General features: G+C 35.3%; 1 protein-coding gene across 1 annotated transcript; it reads left to right on the top strand.

Annotated features, from left to right (window-relative positions):
• Positions 1 to 273: 273 nt before the first annotated feature.
• LOC112692905 (zinc finger protein 629-like) lies at positions 274 to 4,249 on the top strand. The gene is made up of 2 exons (XM_025567728.1): positions 274 to 793; positions 2,425 to 4,249. Exons 1-2 carry the CDS (start codon positions 694 to 696, stop codon positions 3,669 to 3,671), a joined length of 1,347 nt encoding a protein of 448 aa, XP_025423513.1. The 5' UTR covers positions 274 to 693; the 3' UTR covers positions 3,672 to 4,249.
• Positions 4,250 to 18,516: the final 14,267 nt, after the last annotated feature.

The following is an 18,516-nucleotide window of genomic DNA, read 5'->3' as shown; positions in this document are numbered from 1 at the left end:
AACGGTGATAAGTGTATTGTTAAAATCGTAATGCGATGACGAAAAATGCTCGACGCGGCAGCGGCGGCGGCGGCGGTAATCAACAGCGATCGGCGGTCGCCGCCGTCGCGGTTGTCCGATCCCTACTTCCACCCCATTTGCGGGCGTCCGGCGGTGGTGGGAACGAATTAGGCGGGGCCAACGGACCCCTCGCGCCCGCCAGCCCACCCCTTGACGGGCCGCGAGCCGGTTTCCAAAAATCCGGCAAAAATAATAACATTACACCAGTGTCATTCGTATGCGTCGGCCGCGCGCACATCACTTCATCGTTTCTCCGTCACCGGTCGCGCGCGTTCTTCTTGCATGTATGCCTCTGCCGCGTTTAAATAACGCAGACAACGTAATTACGTGCGTGTCAGTGCGTTAATTGTGATCGACAACGATCCCGTCGGATCGATCCGATATTTATCGTTAACAATCATTACTTTCGTGGCCGACGGTTTTTATTCTCTTCGAACAACAATAACACCAACAACCGACGATCGCATCCGTTTTAATTATTACCGGTGTTCGTACGATCCGTCGTACTAATAATAATAATAATAACAATAATATTACGTCGTCACCGTTAAGCGTTTCCGTTGCCGTCGCCGGTGACAACACGACGTTCTTCGCGCGACCGACCGTCGCAGACGTTGTCCGCGATCTGTTTATATGGTGTTATATGGGAGTCTGATGGCGCCCGTATTGGGGACCTCGAAGCCCGACCTGGAGCCTTTCAAGTCCGAACACAACGACGACATGGACATCACGGGTATTTACCATGTTTGATTACCGTAGCGCCCGCCGCAATGTTCTCGTGTTCGCTCGTTGATCACGAGTCAAACAGTCGACGTTTTATCGTTTCGCGTTCGGTAACATCATCATTATTATCATTATTATTATTATTATAATCGGTCGTGTTATCGTTGCGTTTCGTTTGTTGCCGTTTCTATTATTAGCCGTATTCGTTTCCGCGAGCGCGGGCAAGCCGCCACCTCCGCCCGATTCGCGGTCGCGGTGGTGGCACAGGTGTGCGCTCGCGGAACGCCGCCGCTTTCCGTACTATTACACTTTTTTCCGCCGTAGTTCGACACACTATTAATAATATTGTTATCGAATCGTTCTCGTTCGTCGTAAACGCTGTTTTATCGATAAGCTGTTGCGCGCCGCGACTTTAAAATAGATCCTCCGATATTTCATTATAACCTCTCGATTGTACTACGGTTAATAATAAATCTCTTGGTACAACGTTTGTTCCGTTCTCTACTGCTTCCGTTTGTATTTTATACCCCAAATCATGTCTTCGAGGTTTCACGACTTTTTACTTTCCCGTTCATTCGATAAAAATATTGTGTTTACCGATAAATAATGTCATCCGGTGCACTTTAATTACCGATCGGTTTTCTATAACGATAAGATTCGTAGCTTCGGTATCGCTCGGTTTTTGTTTACATATACAGGTGTAGATTTCTCGCTGTCAAAAATTAATTTCTGATCATCTAAAAATGTTTAGCCATGTGTTCAAAATATTTTCATTCAAATATCTTTTAATTAAATCACGTAATTACAATTAATAATATTTTATGTACCCTTTGTTGTTACATTAAGGTATTACATAATTTTGTTTATAAAAGTTTCAACGCCTCTAACTATTTCTATAAACTATCGATTAATTTATTTGTGTATCTATTTAAGACTTAATAATGACCAAATCTAGAAAATAAACAATATAGCGTTTGTCGATAATATTCTAATATTATGTTCTCTAATACCATTGTAAATGAAAATTTTGTAAATAGAATCATTAAATTAAAGTTGGTATGATTGATACGAATATCTATGAAGTTAAATAATTAATTTAATTTTGATTAATTTGAAATTTAGATGTGTAACCCGATGAATCATAACTTTTTATGTTAACTGTATGAACTAGATTTAGTTTACTCATAATTTTATTATGGATTAATTGCTGCGATTATATTTACCCGTACCTAAAATGAAGCCTAAAAATTCTGAACCCCTGAAATATTTATCCTTTATGTTGGAAACACATATTATAAACGAATTTCCATTGTATGTACATTTGACGAAATGCTTATTAATTCTTTTAGATATCCTAAGTATATACTTTTTTTTAGCCCTTTAACCACGTGCATTGCGTATCAAATAAGTTTAAATAGTTCATTTTATCATTGTCAAACGACCGTTTATAATGTTTTCGATTATGACTAAAACAATTGGGCCCGTTTATAAGGTGTAGGTACTTTCAAACCTCGTCGCGTGCACTTCGAACCCGTTTTAAACGTCTCGGTAAACGGTTTCGTTTTTTGCGTAGCGACAGTTGCGCTGTACGGTTATATTTTGCATGAACGCTAATCGAACGTTAATTGTCTTTGCCAACAGGAAACCTGAACGACTTCCGCGTACATTTCGCGCTGAAGGCACTTCTGGAGCACTTCAACATCAACCAGTTCCCCAGGGACGAACAGGAATTGCGGTCGCTGTTCGTGGACGGTTACCACCGGTTGAAGGACGGTAACGGCGGCAAGCAGCGGGCCGGCGGACCCACGTCCGAGGACCTGATCCTGATGCAGGTCATGCACCAGGTGTTCGACCTGCACCCGGACTGGCTGGACCGGCGTAACAACAACCAACCGCCCGCGGCCATCGCACCGCCGGTGCCGGACGACGAGACGTCATCGGTCGCGTCGTCGTCCGCGTCCTCGTCGAACCCGCCGTCCACCGCGTCGTCGCGCCAGCGCCAGAGCCGGCCGTTCAAGTGCACGGTGTGCGGCAAGGAGTTCGGGTACAAACACGTGCTGCAGAACCACGAGCGGACGCACACGGGCGAAAAACCGTTCGTGTGCTCGGTGTGCAAGAAATGCTTCACCCGCGACCACCATCTGAAGACGCACGTGCGGCTGCACACCGGCGAGAAGCCGTTCTGGTGCCCGCACTGCAATCGGTTCTTCGTGCAGGTCGCCAACCTTCGCCGGCATCTCAAGACGCACACGGGCGAGAGCTCGTACCCGTGCGAGTACTGCGTCGCGTACTTCGAGACGGCCGCCGAGCTAAAGGATCACAAGCGCCAGCACAAGGAGAATAACAAACCGCGCGGCGGACTCGGCGGCGGTGCGAAACCGGCGCAGAAGCGAAGACGAGCCAACAAGGATACGGCGGCGGCGATCACCAACTCGGCTTCTACCACCAACAACAACAACAACAACAGCAGCAGTAATAACAACAACAACACCAACCTTATCGAACACCAGACCGAACCGTCGACTTCGGCACCGTGGTCGCCGGTCACGCACGGTTCCCCGCCACCGTCTCCGCAGACGTCCGTGCCCAGCAGTTATTGGTCGTCGCCACCGCCGCAGCCTCAGGCGGCGTACGTGCAACAGCGACCGGCACCGATTTCGCCGCCCACCGTTCTCACGCCGTCTATCGAGCCGTATCACTATCTGCAGTTCATCGCGCGGTTTCAATCGCCCGAGAAAAACGAGCCCGTGGGTAAGTTCCAATCACCCGAGCAGACCGAGCCCGAAGATCTTTCGATCAAATCTAGGTCGAACGCGAACAAAATCATCGTGGACGTATCGAGGTCGGAACAACCCGTCGACCTAGCCATGGATCTCACGTGTAAATAGTGTTAATCGTCCGAATACGCTTCACGAAGAAAACGAGAAAATAAAACAAAAATAAAAAAAACGAATAAATGTATAGATAAAAAGAAATTGAGGAGGTTTACAATTTACGTATAATATACCTATTTATATAAAATACTATCAACGTTTATTATAGCTCGAAAAATATTACTATAAAATGACATCATGTACATTGTACTACGATAGAAACAATTTTTAATTCTTCAGCGTAGGAAACCATAGATTTAAGCTCAATTTTTTTCATCTTTAAACATTTTTAAACTATGATTACTTTTTCTTTTATTTTTATGACAAAAATCAAAAATCATGTGCAATACATATTAAATAAAAATATGTACAGTTAATTTAAGATACCTGTAATAATGCGTATATAACGTTTTATATGGATTCGGAATTCAAAACACTATTGTTCAGCTACAACCCTACTTTAATTATTATGAACAAATAACATCGGCGCTAGTTCGGTGTATCGTAATATTTAAGGCAAAAGGTTTGCTAATGTTGATTATAAAAATGTACATAAAAGTTTTCAGTCGAATAAAAAAAAATTAAAAATCTAATTATTACATTTATCATTACTTAATATTTATGATTCGATTTTCAATTACATTCCCATTTCGTTATTCGTATGTAAAGTACAAGTGCGTATGTGATATATTTGTTTTTATTTTTTGCCCATTTATTTTTTTTTTTTACTCCTATAATAGATATTATTAAATATGTAAAATATATCAATGTATTATTTATTCTATTACCTATCATATTAAAATGTACAAATTATCGTAAAGTTAAGACTGAATTTTATGGAGGAAAACATTGAAAAAAATGTTGGCTCATCAAGTAATTATTATTGACATAGCCAGTAGGTATTTTGTTTGTTTCTCATTCTTTCTTTTAACTGTTGTAAAATATTTCAATAAATATTTTTTTTTTAATATGTAACAAAAAAATTAGAAGAATTACAATTTGAAATGGAAGGTTTATTTACATATTATTATTATTATTTTTATTATTATTATTATTATTATTATTATTATTATTATTATTATTGTCAGTAATATTGAATTGTCATTAATCATTGTGCCATTTATAAACTAATTATTTAGGTTTATTATTTTGTTAAAGCATTTTGAATTATGGTCTGAATAAATGTGCTCAAGTCTTTAAAAATATTTATCGTTGTGAATGTTATTAATACTATATATGTATGTGTATATATATCGATCTATATTGTAGTTAGTAAAACTCTCGAATTTCCTTGTTTGTTTGCTGTGCATTTTTGTTCCCTTTTTTCTACAAAAATCTGCCGTTATATCAGCATTAAGAGAGCCATGTGTGTTTCCTTTTGAAGACTCGTGTTTTTTTTTTTCGTCTTTTTTTTTTTTAATGGAAAACGAAGAGAAATCCCACAAAAATGGGTTAATGCGTTGCAAAAAAATAATGAAAAATAAAAAATTATACTTTAAGGTTCAAACAAACCGAATAACCCCTCGTAAAGAACGGTTTCTTTGCCAAATTAATAATAAAAAAGAAGAAAAAGAAATCCCGTTATGTTGGGGTTGTTTGCGAACAGTAGATGACCTTTTCGCAGCAGGTACACATTTAAACTGAGAGTTGGTTGTATACAATACACGTGTGAGTATAAGTGTTGGTTTTGAAAATATTTATTCTAAATGCATTAAGAATTATTTTACACCGTCGTTATTTATATTTTCTTGAATTCCTAAAAAACCTACCCGAAGAAGTTATATTGGTTTTAATTTCAATGCAATAACAGTATCTGAATATTTTCACTATTCGCACGTGCGTATACATTTCTGAACATCGGAATTGTAGACATTTTTACATCTCAAAATTTATAAAGCGAATAGTTAAAAAATTAGCACATCCCATGTCCGTTGTATGATGATTGTAACACGATTACAACGCAAACCCAGGTAAATAAAAATAGCTCTGTACTCGTCAATTATTTTCTAACATCACATTTAAATAATAGGGGAACCTATCATGTTATAATAATCTAATATTTGCTCTTAATTATATAAACACACGTGTAACAAGTCGATTATCGTCTGTTAAAGGACTAACAAATAAAAAAAAAAAATTACAATTTCCCAAAATTGTTTCCAACTTTTATTTTTCAATTTCCACCCCGTTCCCAGAACGTCAAAATATCATCTTTATTATTATTATCATGTGTGTATTTAGTGCTGAATTACGTTCGTACGGTGTTGACCGACAACGTTTACGACGTGACGTGTCTGTATGTACCGGGTTTAGATTCAGGACAACATTTTGACGTCACATCACGCCACAGTCGCAGTGGCGTGAACCGATCTCAACCTTTCGATACGACGGCAGTTCTTGGCCGGTAAACAATGTCCAGGAAACAAACCCGCGGGACGTCGTTATGAAAAACGTGGTTTTGTCCGGTTATATTTGCAAATCCGGATTTCAACGTCGTTAAGAGACGGTAACATTTTAACGCATACCTGGTCCGGTATCGTTTTCGATCCTCACGCGGCATGTTACACATAATAATATTATCACCCTATGGTGGTGGCTTCGATAAAAAAAAAAATAAATAAATAAAAAGCCGCAACAAGGGACAAAAGAAGCGCCACAGCCGCCGAACGGACCATTTCCGGTCCGATAATGTTTACCTGTTACCGGTCACCGTCATCGTGTTGATTCTCGGTGAATATATGCGCTGTTACGAACGCCGATTAAAATATAATTCAACGTATGTTTGTTTTTTATTTTGGATTAATAAATGGTATTCGATTTGTGGTACACAACAACAGTGCCCGTGTTATGCGCAAATCGGAGGTAAAATACTAATATTATAAGTCTGGTAAGATTATTTAGGCTGGTCAAACGATTGCCGCCGATCACACGTGGTTGTGATTTAAAAACTATATGCGTCCACTCAAATATGTTAATCTCTCGTTTAATCGAGTGCGTCACTTCGTAGACGACGTAAAACGACCACGTGGCAACTGGCATTTCTTAATTTGAATCGCAAATCGACGATGTAAAAAAATGTTGACAACATTATATGTATGTATCGGATTGATTGGATTGTCAGAATATCAGTTGAACAACGATGAATAAAGTATATGAAAATGTAAAACGATACTCAGAAAAATTGTTTGGAACAAAATGATTATTAATTTCAGGGATAAATATGATTTATATGGTAAAGAAATCGTAAACAAAGTTTGCCCGTCCACCATTATTGCTCGTCCTCGTGTAATTTTTAATTTTTTTAGAAATTTTTTTTTTTTGTACATGTAGGTTATAGTTTTATAGAGCAAACAATAAACGGTAGGATTTCTAACCGATCTAAAATATATCTCATTGTACACGTTGTAACGTAATAAAATAGATTTATTTTCCTCTACGTCCTTCATTTCAAACTTAACACATTCGACCAATATGTTCGCTGAGCTCTTATAAGCTCTCTTATGTGTCTTATTATAAAACAAATATATTTTTCATGAATTTATAAGTATTTTTTTACGTTTACAAACATCCGAAATAAGTAGAATCTTGATTCGGCGTAAAATCAAATTAAGGTCATGTCTCGTGATTTCATTATTATTTATGTCTAAGAAAGGTAAAGAAAAATTTAGGTTGAATACAACTTTTACACGGGTGCATAAATTAAAGTGTCTGGAGATTAAATTTTACAATATTTCGATTTTTCGCGTAATGCAATTAATCGGGCTTAAAAAATAATTCGAAACGGAGCTCCTCGAGTTGTCGGCAACATCGTAGTGGGGTTTGCAGATTTAACTCGTAAAAAAACGCAACCGATGGTAATAATGATATTTTAAAGGTTCTATTGGTAAATAACGCGTGATTTATATCTGTTTATAATATGTGCTGTACGTTTTACTAGTTATCGTTTCGATAATCCCAATAGTTCGGAGAAATCGATTAAAACGATACGTTTAAAGAATATAATATTTATTTAAAATCTAATGCAGGCAGGGGTCCAGAGATGCAAAGCCACATAGTACATTTCATAATTATAGTACACAATGATAAGAATGTATAAGATGTACGAGATAGGGTATACATATAGGAGCGTACAAGATATTATGTACTACATTGGGTATTGGTTTCTACCCTATACGGCGGTCTATACGTGTCATAATAAATAATTATATTTATTGCTCGATACAATATTGCCACATAATGTAATATAACGGGTTGATTTCCAACCAAATGAGAAGTTTAAAACGCAATATATTTTGCGGCCCGTACAGATATTATATAAATATAAAAAAAAGGGTGCGCGGTCTCGCGCATTACATACCTAGTGAGCCAAAAATGAAAAACTGCTAAAAAATTATTGTGATCAGCGCGCGTTTCCGCACCCATTATCGAGCGAACGCGTGCGCGCGCACGTCCCTTCTTTTTGTATTGTATAATATACACCTATACGCCTATACGCCGTACACACGATAATCTCCTAAATGATTTGTAACCATTTCACGAATGAGGAAACTCCGGTGCCGACGCGTAGTGGTGGTGACACGTACGCAGCTTTAAAAAAATAGAACTGTAACGATAAGAAAAGAGTAAAAAAAAACTAGGTATTCACTCGTGTATAGTTGCAATCCTTTGTTGCGGATTAACCGGAGTTAATCAACCCCTTTATACGTATCGTTTCGGGGGTAGTACGGGGTGAGTAGCGAATTTTTTTTTTTGTTAAAACCCGTTTCCTGAAATGTGAAAATGCTTTGTGATCCACGAGGTGGGCACGCACGACAATTGAAAGAGTAATAAAGGGGTTTTATCAACAAAAATTCTATTTTTTCACTCAACCAGGAAACGTACGTATAATATCTGTTGTCTCTGATGGCTCTGAAGTGGGCCATGTGCTGAATTGTTACCCCCGCCCCGGGAAACGAGACCTCGGGGTGGTAAAAAGGTGGGTGGTATAGCAAAACTAGAATAAAAAACTCTCGTATAGCTGTACATTTTATACCAAAGAACCCGTTTTTTTCCGATAAAAACAGTTTTTTTCGCATACAATTCTAAAAATAATAGACGGACCGCTACGTCGGAATAAGGCTAAATAGGGTTTATTTTTTTGTTAAAATTCATAACCGATATATATATTTAAGATACGTATAGAAGTTTGTGTGTGTGTTTACGAGTAAATGCATGTGCATATTTGAACAGTTGTTTTTTCCGAACGAACAAAGGAGATCTCAACGAATATTCTGTTAACTCTTATCGAATGTATGTTCTTCAAAATGTTCGTTCGACCGTATTATTGTCAAACCGTATACAAATCAAGTCTTCCGATGAGTCTATGGGCTATTTGTTTGGTATAATAATATGTACAGTAGTTAACAATTATACTTGCCTAAAACTTACAACTATTGTAATGCGATCGTCGATCAATATTACAGACGTGGACCGCTATAGGATTCCACTACGGGAGGGAAAACTGATGCTTGAAACAATGTTCTAATGTTTTTAATAACACAATTATTAATATCTTCTTGTTGAATATGATTTAAATCAAAACAATTATTCGGTATTATAAATTGTAACCATATTGGAATTTTTCGTGTAGGCGAGATACGCTTTTGATAACACGTAGGTATAAAACATATTTTAAATCTAAATCATACATAAGTATTATGTGCTTAATGCTTAGTTGTTGCTCCGCTCAAAAGTTTGCTGAATTATTAAGGGTCTGCGTTCATTTAAATAATATATGTTGTCTGTACATTTCATAAGAACATACATGTCAGTATGTTGTGTACAGTTATCCTCGAAAGATAATGTATGCAGGAAATCGTCAACATTTTGCAAATGTTCGCTACTGACAAACATTTTTTACACTCGTGTCTATAGTAGGTAGGTCAGTAGGTTACGTTTACTATGCGTTTCAAACATGACAATGACACGGTCACAGTCGTGCGTACGGGGGATGCCGAGTTGTGGTATACGCCCCGACGACAGTATCGTGCGGAGTCATCATAATCTCTAGTTTTTAGTTTTAAACGTAAATCTAACAATTCCTAGATCTTTTCGCCGAAAGCTTAGAACTTTAATGATTATTAATTTCCTCGCCTAAATGTTATAAAATATTAAACAATTTAAAAGTTATAACTATTTTTACACGTACATCACGTTAACATTTCTTTTATGTGTCAAATTGGCATATTTAATAAATTATTTTTATTCAGGTCATCTGCTACATTAATGAGCCTTAAGCTTAATAGATAATACAATAATGTACACATAAAAATATTGGAAATACTCCGTCAAGGTCTAGTTGTTAAACTTTATTTACGTACCGAAAATGTTGTGAAAGATAACGGAGAAGTTTATTTTTTGGTCGGTATTCGGGTATGTGTTTTCAAAAATACCGGTATCGCCTGCCCACAAAAATATTCGCGCACCGCAATACGTGAGCGTACGCGGGTAATGATAATAATTAACGACAACAATAACGATAACAACAGTAATAACTGCGGTGATGTGTGTAAGCGTTAATCGAGTGTATATATTATGTAACCGACTGCGGTTGAGCTGTTTGAAGTGCACACGAGCACATAAAAAATATATATACCCTGTACGCTGCCACCGCCGCCCCCGAACGCTTCGAGAGCTTATCACCCCACGACAACCGGCCCGTGGGTGCATAAACGATGCACCTCTCCCCACAGCGACGGCGATTCCAACGGTGTGTGTTTTTTTTCCCGTACACATATACGAACTGCGCTCGTATGATGTATACGCGTACGCACGTTCGCGTGCAAAGGTAAACGTAGGAGTAACACGTAATGTACAGAGTTATTATGTCGTAACACGGACATTTGTTAGATCCGTCGATTGTGTTTTATGTATGAAAATTTTACATAAAAAAATTACCAGAAAAAATCGAACTGAATAATATTGTTTACGCAAAAAAAAAAAAATTGATAAATATTTTGTTTATATTTGAAAAGCAAAAGTTAATATTACAATATTATATTGGACACTAGTTTAAAAAATTCTTTGTTTTGGAAAACCTAGTCTATTACAGTATACAAATATTTTTTTTTGCATTGAATCATCAATAATCTAGTTGTGTAGGTAGGTAACCATTATACTGCTGCAGAGTATGTTTTTTAAAAAATTCACCACGTTTTATAGCCAAGGGATATAACGATCGGTCTGCATTCGATTAACTTATAGTTATATATTTAATTGATACCGTGCACATTGGTACTGAATCGTATTAGAATAACAGATGACCATTATTTTTACGAATATTCAAGTGCACTTTACATACTAATTTAAGTAATTTATGTAAGCTAATCAGGATAGTAAATTTACATATAAGAAATTGCATTTTTTTACTTTAAATTTTAGAATATATGAAATCGAGTTTCATTAACATTGCGTTATAATTCAACACGTTTTTATAGAAATTAATATAAAATCCACATGAACATATTACACCGAACGTGCGCAAAAAGTGCTATTAGGAAACTAATTATCAAAACTACATCTATAGATTGTACCTATAGTTTTTTTTCATCGCGTGTGTGGCACGCCATACGTTTATCAACAGAGCCCCCCATCGTTCATAAATTACCGTTTAAATTTTCGTTTTTTTTTCTACTGCAGTCAGAAAGAAAAGACAATAATTATAAATTACAAGGAAAAAAGAGGGTTATATAAAAACAACAGTAGTTATCGATCGCGTAATTTTTTTTTAGCTACATTTGGGTCCGGTCACCCTTTTTTTTCTCTCACTATACCCACACTGCCGCCACCCTCACACGCGGTTTTTAGAGTCGTCGGTGCGTATACAGAGGCACGGGGTAGTTGTATATAAAAAATAATAATAATAATAATAATAATAATAGTAATAATAAAAGAGAGAAAGACAGAGAGAAAAAGAAGGAAATATAAAAGGGTGAATCCACCGACGTTACTATAGTAACAGCTCGCGGAAGGACACACACAATCGCGCGGAAATTACGAACTTTTCTTATTAAACAAACGACCGGGAGAGAACGAGGAAAGAACAGTGTATAGCAGGGCGCGCACCAAGGAGGATCCACGAGTGGGAGGCAAGTATAGGGGTGGGGGTGAAGAGTAAGAAAAGAAAGGCGAAAAAAAGAAGAACTTCCACTTTTATTGATCTGTTGTTTTTTAAACACCGGATTCTGGGCAATGGTTTTATTATGTCGTCAAGGAGAGTGAACGCTGATTGTCCAAAAATTATTCACTTTGTTGTACACAGGATGAGATCAAACCCGACTCGTGAAGAATATAACATTTTTAGAAAATAAATCACCGACGCCGTCTCTCCAGACCGACCAACTATAGCTGCTAGCTGTTATCACAGGAATCGATTATATGCATCGTTTTTCTGCAATAACGACACTATGGGTTTGCATTTTTATTGGTTTTCGTATAATACGTATTTAATATACATATGTATATGTTCGAGCATACGCAAAAATTGCGATAAGCCTTTGATGTGGGTCCAACGAGCATATTCGTATAGCAAATCGTATCTATATATCGTTATAATATTAAGGTATACGTGTATTATACCGTCAATTGTACACACTTTATTTTTCAAAAAGTGAAATAAGACATGTATCGAATCGTTTTAAGTTTCTTATTTTTATATATTTTATTTGTTTCTTACGAAAATAATAATATTTGTAGTAGTAATATCACTATTTATGAGGATAAAACTTATATACGTGTTATGTATTGTTTATGTAGACATTTGCGATGAATAAATGATAAATGTTTTATTTGTTATAAACTATCATTTTCGTTAAGTTTTTCAAATCGCGGTAAGTACAATTGCTTAGGCAAAAAACCGACTAGAATAGTTAGAAGAACCTGGAAGCAATCGACATCAATATTTTGAAGTTGCAATTGAATATTAAGTAATTTCAGGTCTGTATTCAAGTACATTGTTAATTGACGATCGCTGACAATCACGTTTTTCGCGACTCATCAACATAATAATTGTATTAACAATATTTGGGAATGACAATCTTGGATAATGATAATTTTTAATTTAGGTTCTACAAATATATAAATAATCAAATTTTATGAACATTTTAGTCTTAGCCTTCGACGGTGAGAAATTAAAGCGATTATGTGTTATTGTATTATAATATTTTATTGTGTTTACGTAATGGTATAAAAGATAATACGATTTACCCGATGTTACTAACCACATAATTCCTTATAACTATATAACTTTATAGTAATAGTATAAATACTATACCTTAACTTACTGAAACGAAGCACTGTAATGACGTCTCGAACTGTGCGTCCATTGGATAACCACAGTTATTTATTTTACTAATAATGTATAATATTGCAAGCGTGCTGTTGTTACAGTCAACAACTTTTAGTGCTAAACATTACAATATGAAGTGTTTAGCCGAGTGCTGTGTTCGCAATGCTTTTGAAAATATTTCAAATTATTTATGTGACTTACAAAGGAAAATGTGTTCGAGTTAGTCGTATCATTAATCATCTTCAAAGACATCTGAAAATTTGAAATAGGAACTTCTCTTTAAACTCCTGCAATGATGTCGTCTTTGCAAATCTTTACGTTTACTACACGGTTATTACAGAAGTGATGATGACTTGCGGAATTACAATTATTGATTGATGATTTATTAATATTATTTGTGTTGCACGCCTATAAAAAGTCTTTCGTACTCTATAGAATATTCTTCGGATCAGGTAACAATATAAAGGCTACTCGTTTTATCATTACGTTTGGTTTACATTGTTGCGTTCAACGTACGTAATACGTAAACCGAATATTTATCATTTTCCAAAAAAAAAAAAAAAACTCTCGTTTTTGGAATGCTTAAATACATTCTATCGCAGTATTCATTTATTTATTTTTATTATATACACGTGTACTTTCGTGTACCATTCAGGCAATCGCCAATCTCACGGACGTAGAACTCATAAAAATCAATTAGCTTATCGATTTAAATATCGAATTTAAGTTTACGACACAATGCAATAACGATCATTATTAATTCTATATTGTTACTTTGAACTTTTTAAGACAGTATTAGGTTAGTACATAAAGTGTAACGGAAAAATGTCGATTTGATTGTAGGATAAAAATATGACTTTTGCACAATTTTGCGCCCTTTTGCAATTCGTGCCCCTGACGTAAGCACATTTCGCTATACCCTTGCTATGCCACTGAACGATTCTTATATCATTCAGAGTGGGCCGACGAATGTGTGGCGGCGGCACTATCCGTTTGACGAGTACGAGTCTATATACGACATAAATAAAACCATGAACCATGCAGTCGAAACTTTATTTAACTATTTGTGAAAAGAAATTTCTTTTAAAAAAAAAATACAATATTTTTCATAGAAAACACTTTTTACATACGCGCGTGCTAAAATCTGACCTTAATTTTACCATTCCTTCGAAAGTTCCGAAACATAATTTTCACCACAAAATTCTAAAATAATAATATATAATTCGTTAATTAGCAACAATTGTCGAAGGGATTATTGGTCGCTAATTTTTCACCTACTAATGTAATACGTGTGCGTGCACGTGCGTGTATTCTTACGTTTTTTACGCAAGATTCCGAGACACGCCCCTTGCTCTTTCCACCGCTCGCCTTGAACTATATTTTACCGGTGCGGTAGCTTTCAGGTCACGCCTTCCCGGGCATCAACGCGCTCGCGTACAACCGGTTCACTAGCGCACTTAAAAAACAAAAAAAAAAAAAAAACCATATTATAATTCAGACCCATCGGCGCACGCGTAACATAGCGGTGCACACAATACGAACGTCATCCCGTGGTTGGTGGTAGCGCGTAAGTAGTAGGTACGGTAATAATAATGACGACGACGATGATAATAATGCACGTATGTTCGATGGGGGAACCGGTTGCGACCAAACCCCTTCACGGCACGAGACAAACGAGCTCGCGTGCTCGTCGCGTGTGTTTTTTAACAACGTAACGACGTGTGCGCGCGCGTTCCACCCTCCACCCTCCTACCCTTGTCCCTGCTGCACCGCGACGCTCTTGTGCAACGCTAATGTGTGCACACCAACGTGTACGCCGCCCGTGTTCGTTGCGGATATACTTGTACGTGCGACGGGGGCGAAAGACAGAGAGGAAAGCGTTGGCAAAAAACAAAAAAAAAAAAAAATGGTAAAAAAATCGAAGGGGCTATGTGTACGTAATAACAGTGTTAAAAATAAGAAACTGCACCTGGAGCACCCTCGAACCCTTCTGTGTACATATATATTCACAATAAGAGATAGGGAATAAAAATAAAAAAAAACCTAAAAATACGTACGAAAAAAAGCGTGCCCGTTATTTTATTTTATTTTTTTCCTACGCAGCCTACCTGAGTGCGATTGCGAACCTGCGCGTGTACTCGCACGGGCGCCAAACAACCCGGAAATGCCTCGGGGTCCGAAGGGCTTTCAAAAATATTACAATGAAATGTACGCGCCCGTCTACGTATCAGTTTTATAATGTATATGTTTCGGTTTAAAACGTACGCGAGTTACCTGCTACGTCCTATATCACCATTCCGTACAGTTGTATAGGTCACGATTTTAAATTTAAAATTTATTCCATACCGATTGACGATGCTGATGATACCGCAATTATACAAATATAAATAGTAAGTAAGCCAGAGAAGGAAAGCCCTTGAACCCCTTTCACGGAGCAAGTGTAAGAAGTACACCAGGGAGAATACAAAAAGACATAATTATCATTTGATCAATCTTAGGATTGGAAAAAAATGTATATATTGTAACTACAAATTAGACCTACCGATTGACTGAAAAGTTTACAATATATACCAATATAAATCAAGAAAGTTTGCTGTATAATAAATAATAAAACAATAAAAAATTAAATAAAAATTAAAAATTATTGAATAGTTAATACTAGATTTCTATACATAAATTATTTTTATTTTAATTTATAATAAATAAATGTAATAAATTTATAGGAAATCGTATTTTATTTTAACAAAACATGACGGACACAACGTTAATATATTATTAATGCAAGAGTAATAATACCGGCATAAGCGCGTAATAATAAGTGAACGTGAATGTTCTCACAAACGAGCTGCAGGTATATTTTTTTAACGCTTTTGAATGAATTTCAAATAAACGAGGAATATGCGGGATCAATAAAATTTGACTTTTAGGTTTTTATGTATTCTGAAGTACGCATTTTTTCTGTCTAAATAATAATGAAAAAAATCTTGTAATGAAAACTAATTAAAGAACTATCAAAGACCTTTTATTCTCAAATAATTTATTTGAAGTGGATAATATAATTGTACCTACCTCATTAATATCTTTTACAGAGTATACGAGTATTACAACTTTTTTATCATCATTTTTAATACATGTGTTTGCATGTACATTTTATTGGATAACATGCGCGTTTATTATATGATTTATAGTTTTCATCAAACGTTTATAAATTAAATTTTAAATTTAATTATACTTTTTTAGTTAGATTTAAACCATGGTAATCTTTTTCGGTGGATAACCGTGATTTTAAAATTATTTTTGCCTCTAGCAGTTTTATTCAAAATTTATACTTAATTCATTATTTCCTGACATTAATTGTATTTAAATAATATTTGATGTTCAGGTTTTCTGAAATTAATTAGAATAGTTTATAATTTGACTGAATTTAATTTTTACAAAAAAAAAAAAAACGGCGTTTACAATTTTTTTGTGGTTTTAAATTTTTTTTTTTTTTTGTATAAAATTTACTATTATATTTATTGTAATATTATTTAATTAAATAAATAATAAATTGGGATTTAATAAATGATAGCCAAGATAAGTTTAAAGCATATACGCATGTATATAAGAACTTTGAAATCGTTAAGATCCGCAGTAGCCCTCGAGGAGCTTTAGTATACAAAGTGGGTGTGCCGATTAAAACTGTGCTACTACGGTTTTTTTTTCTTTTTCTTTTTTTTCCATCCCAAACAACAGAGATATATTTTATTAAAAACTCTCCCTTCTTGTGATTTATAACCCGTTGGAAAATTCCGGTACAGCGAACCGTCTTTTTTCCCGCTTTGGCCCAGCTCACTTTAATTAGCCATTCTCTTTTGGAAAGCCTGAGGGTGCAGTAAAAAATGTAAGAAAGTTCTGGCAGCAAAAACGGTAAAAAAAGGATCTATATCTAAAGCAGTAGAAAAAAAAGACGAAAGAGAAAGAGATAGAGTGAGAAAGGATAACTTCCCCGAGGGTCGTTGTGTATGCAAAGCATCGTCAGAGGGGTGGTTTTTCCTTCAACCCTCTCGGGTGGCTAAATTAATTTCCAGTGCTGAAACAAAAAAAAAAAACCCCAACGCTAATGGAACTCGCTGTTATATAGAAGAGGGGGAGTGATATAAAGGGATGACGAGCACAGCGTATCTCTAGATGCTTTTATTATTCATCGTGTATTTTTTCTCTGCTTTTTTTTCGCCCGACGTTAAAGTGTATCTCTTCAATATTCATAAAAAGTTGCGTTATAATTAAGTAAACTAAAAAAAAACCAATGTTAGTTATTTACAAACTGATTAATGTCATAAGCAGATGAAGTTTTGCGATCCATTTTTATTATAATACACAGTAACCACCGTTATGGTGAAATGTATTTATAATATTACTATAATAATGTATATTTATATATACGTGTTTTTTTATATGTATATATTCGTGTGATTTATGAAAATAATTAATTAATTTCGTAAATGTTTCAAGAGGATACTTAAATAAATTACCTATAGTGTGTTGGCAACTATAGGACTCTGTACAAATTTATTCATAATCTTGTTTAAATTATACGTATACAGCAGTTTTTATCTTTAGAACTTGCTATAAGTTTTATTTTACCGTTAATAACATATATTAATGAATGGCTACTTAAACAAAAACGTTTTAATTACCACAGATGAAACTTTTTTTTAGCTTATCTATGTTATAAATTCTAAAATATTATATTCAACGACCATTTCCGTGCATTATGTATCAAGTGTCATAATAATCCATGCATGTTTGTAGGTATTGTAAATGTTCCGGTGCATGATGAACATTTAAACATAAAATTTTCTTAATATGAAAATCACAAATACCGTGAAATCTAGATATTTATAAAATGTAGAAAAATAGTTATTTAAATGAAAAAACATTGAAAACCGTTTCACTGTTTTAGAAATTAAAAAATGTTGATACCTATTTTTTATTTAAAATAAAGATGTGCCATCTATATATGGTATCGAATTTTATAATAATTGTTTACAATTAAGTTTCATTCTTTGGGTTAAAAATATGATTTATTTATTGAAACCGTAATATGTTCCCTCAAAATCGTGTTTTCAATATGACTAATGCATTTTATCCATGACTTTCGCATTCACGACGCGTAAATCTACATAAATATAACCTAACTCTAAAAATAGTGGCTTGACTAGAAATTGGACTTTTTTAAACTCCTTTTTTTATTAATATACAGTAAAAATAATAATATATAACAAATAATAAGTAATAAATATTAACATACCTGCGGTTTTAAAATTAACGAACGCAATCATTTTTATTATATTTCAACAACAAAGAACGGTTAGGGCCGGTGGTCTTTACTCCTTATTGCCTTCCAAATGGTTTTGGTCTTTTTTTTTTTCGTTGCGAAATGTGAGTTAACAATCAGACAATTATTTTAGTTTACGGTTATGGACTGCCGAAAAATACCTAAAGATTTCCATTGATGTTACGTTTAATCGTAATAATATTGTATATAACTTA

Source organism: Sipha flava, unplaced genomic scaffold (genome assembly GCF_003268045.1).
Source record: "Sipha flava isolate LNK unplaced genomic scaffold, YSA_version1 78_pilon_pilon, whole genome shotgun sequence".
NCBI lineage: Eukaryota > Metazoa > Arthropoda > Insecta > Hemiptera > Aphididae > Sipha > Sipha flava.
The sequence above is the reverse complement of the archived record's forward strand: the minus strand, read 5'-3'. Positions and strand labels throughout refer to the sequence as shown.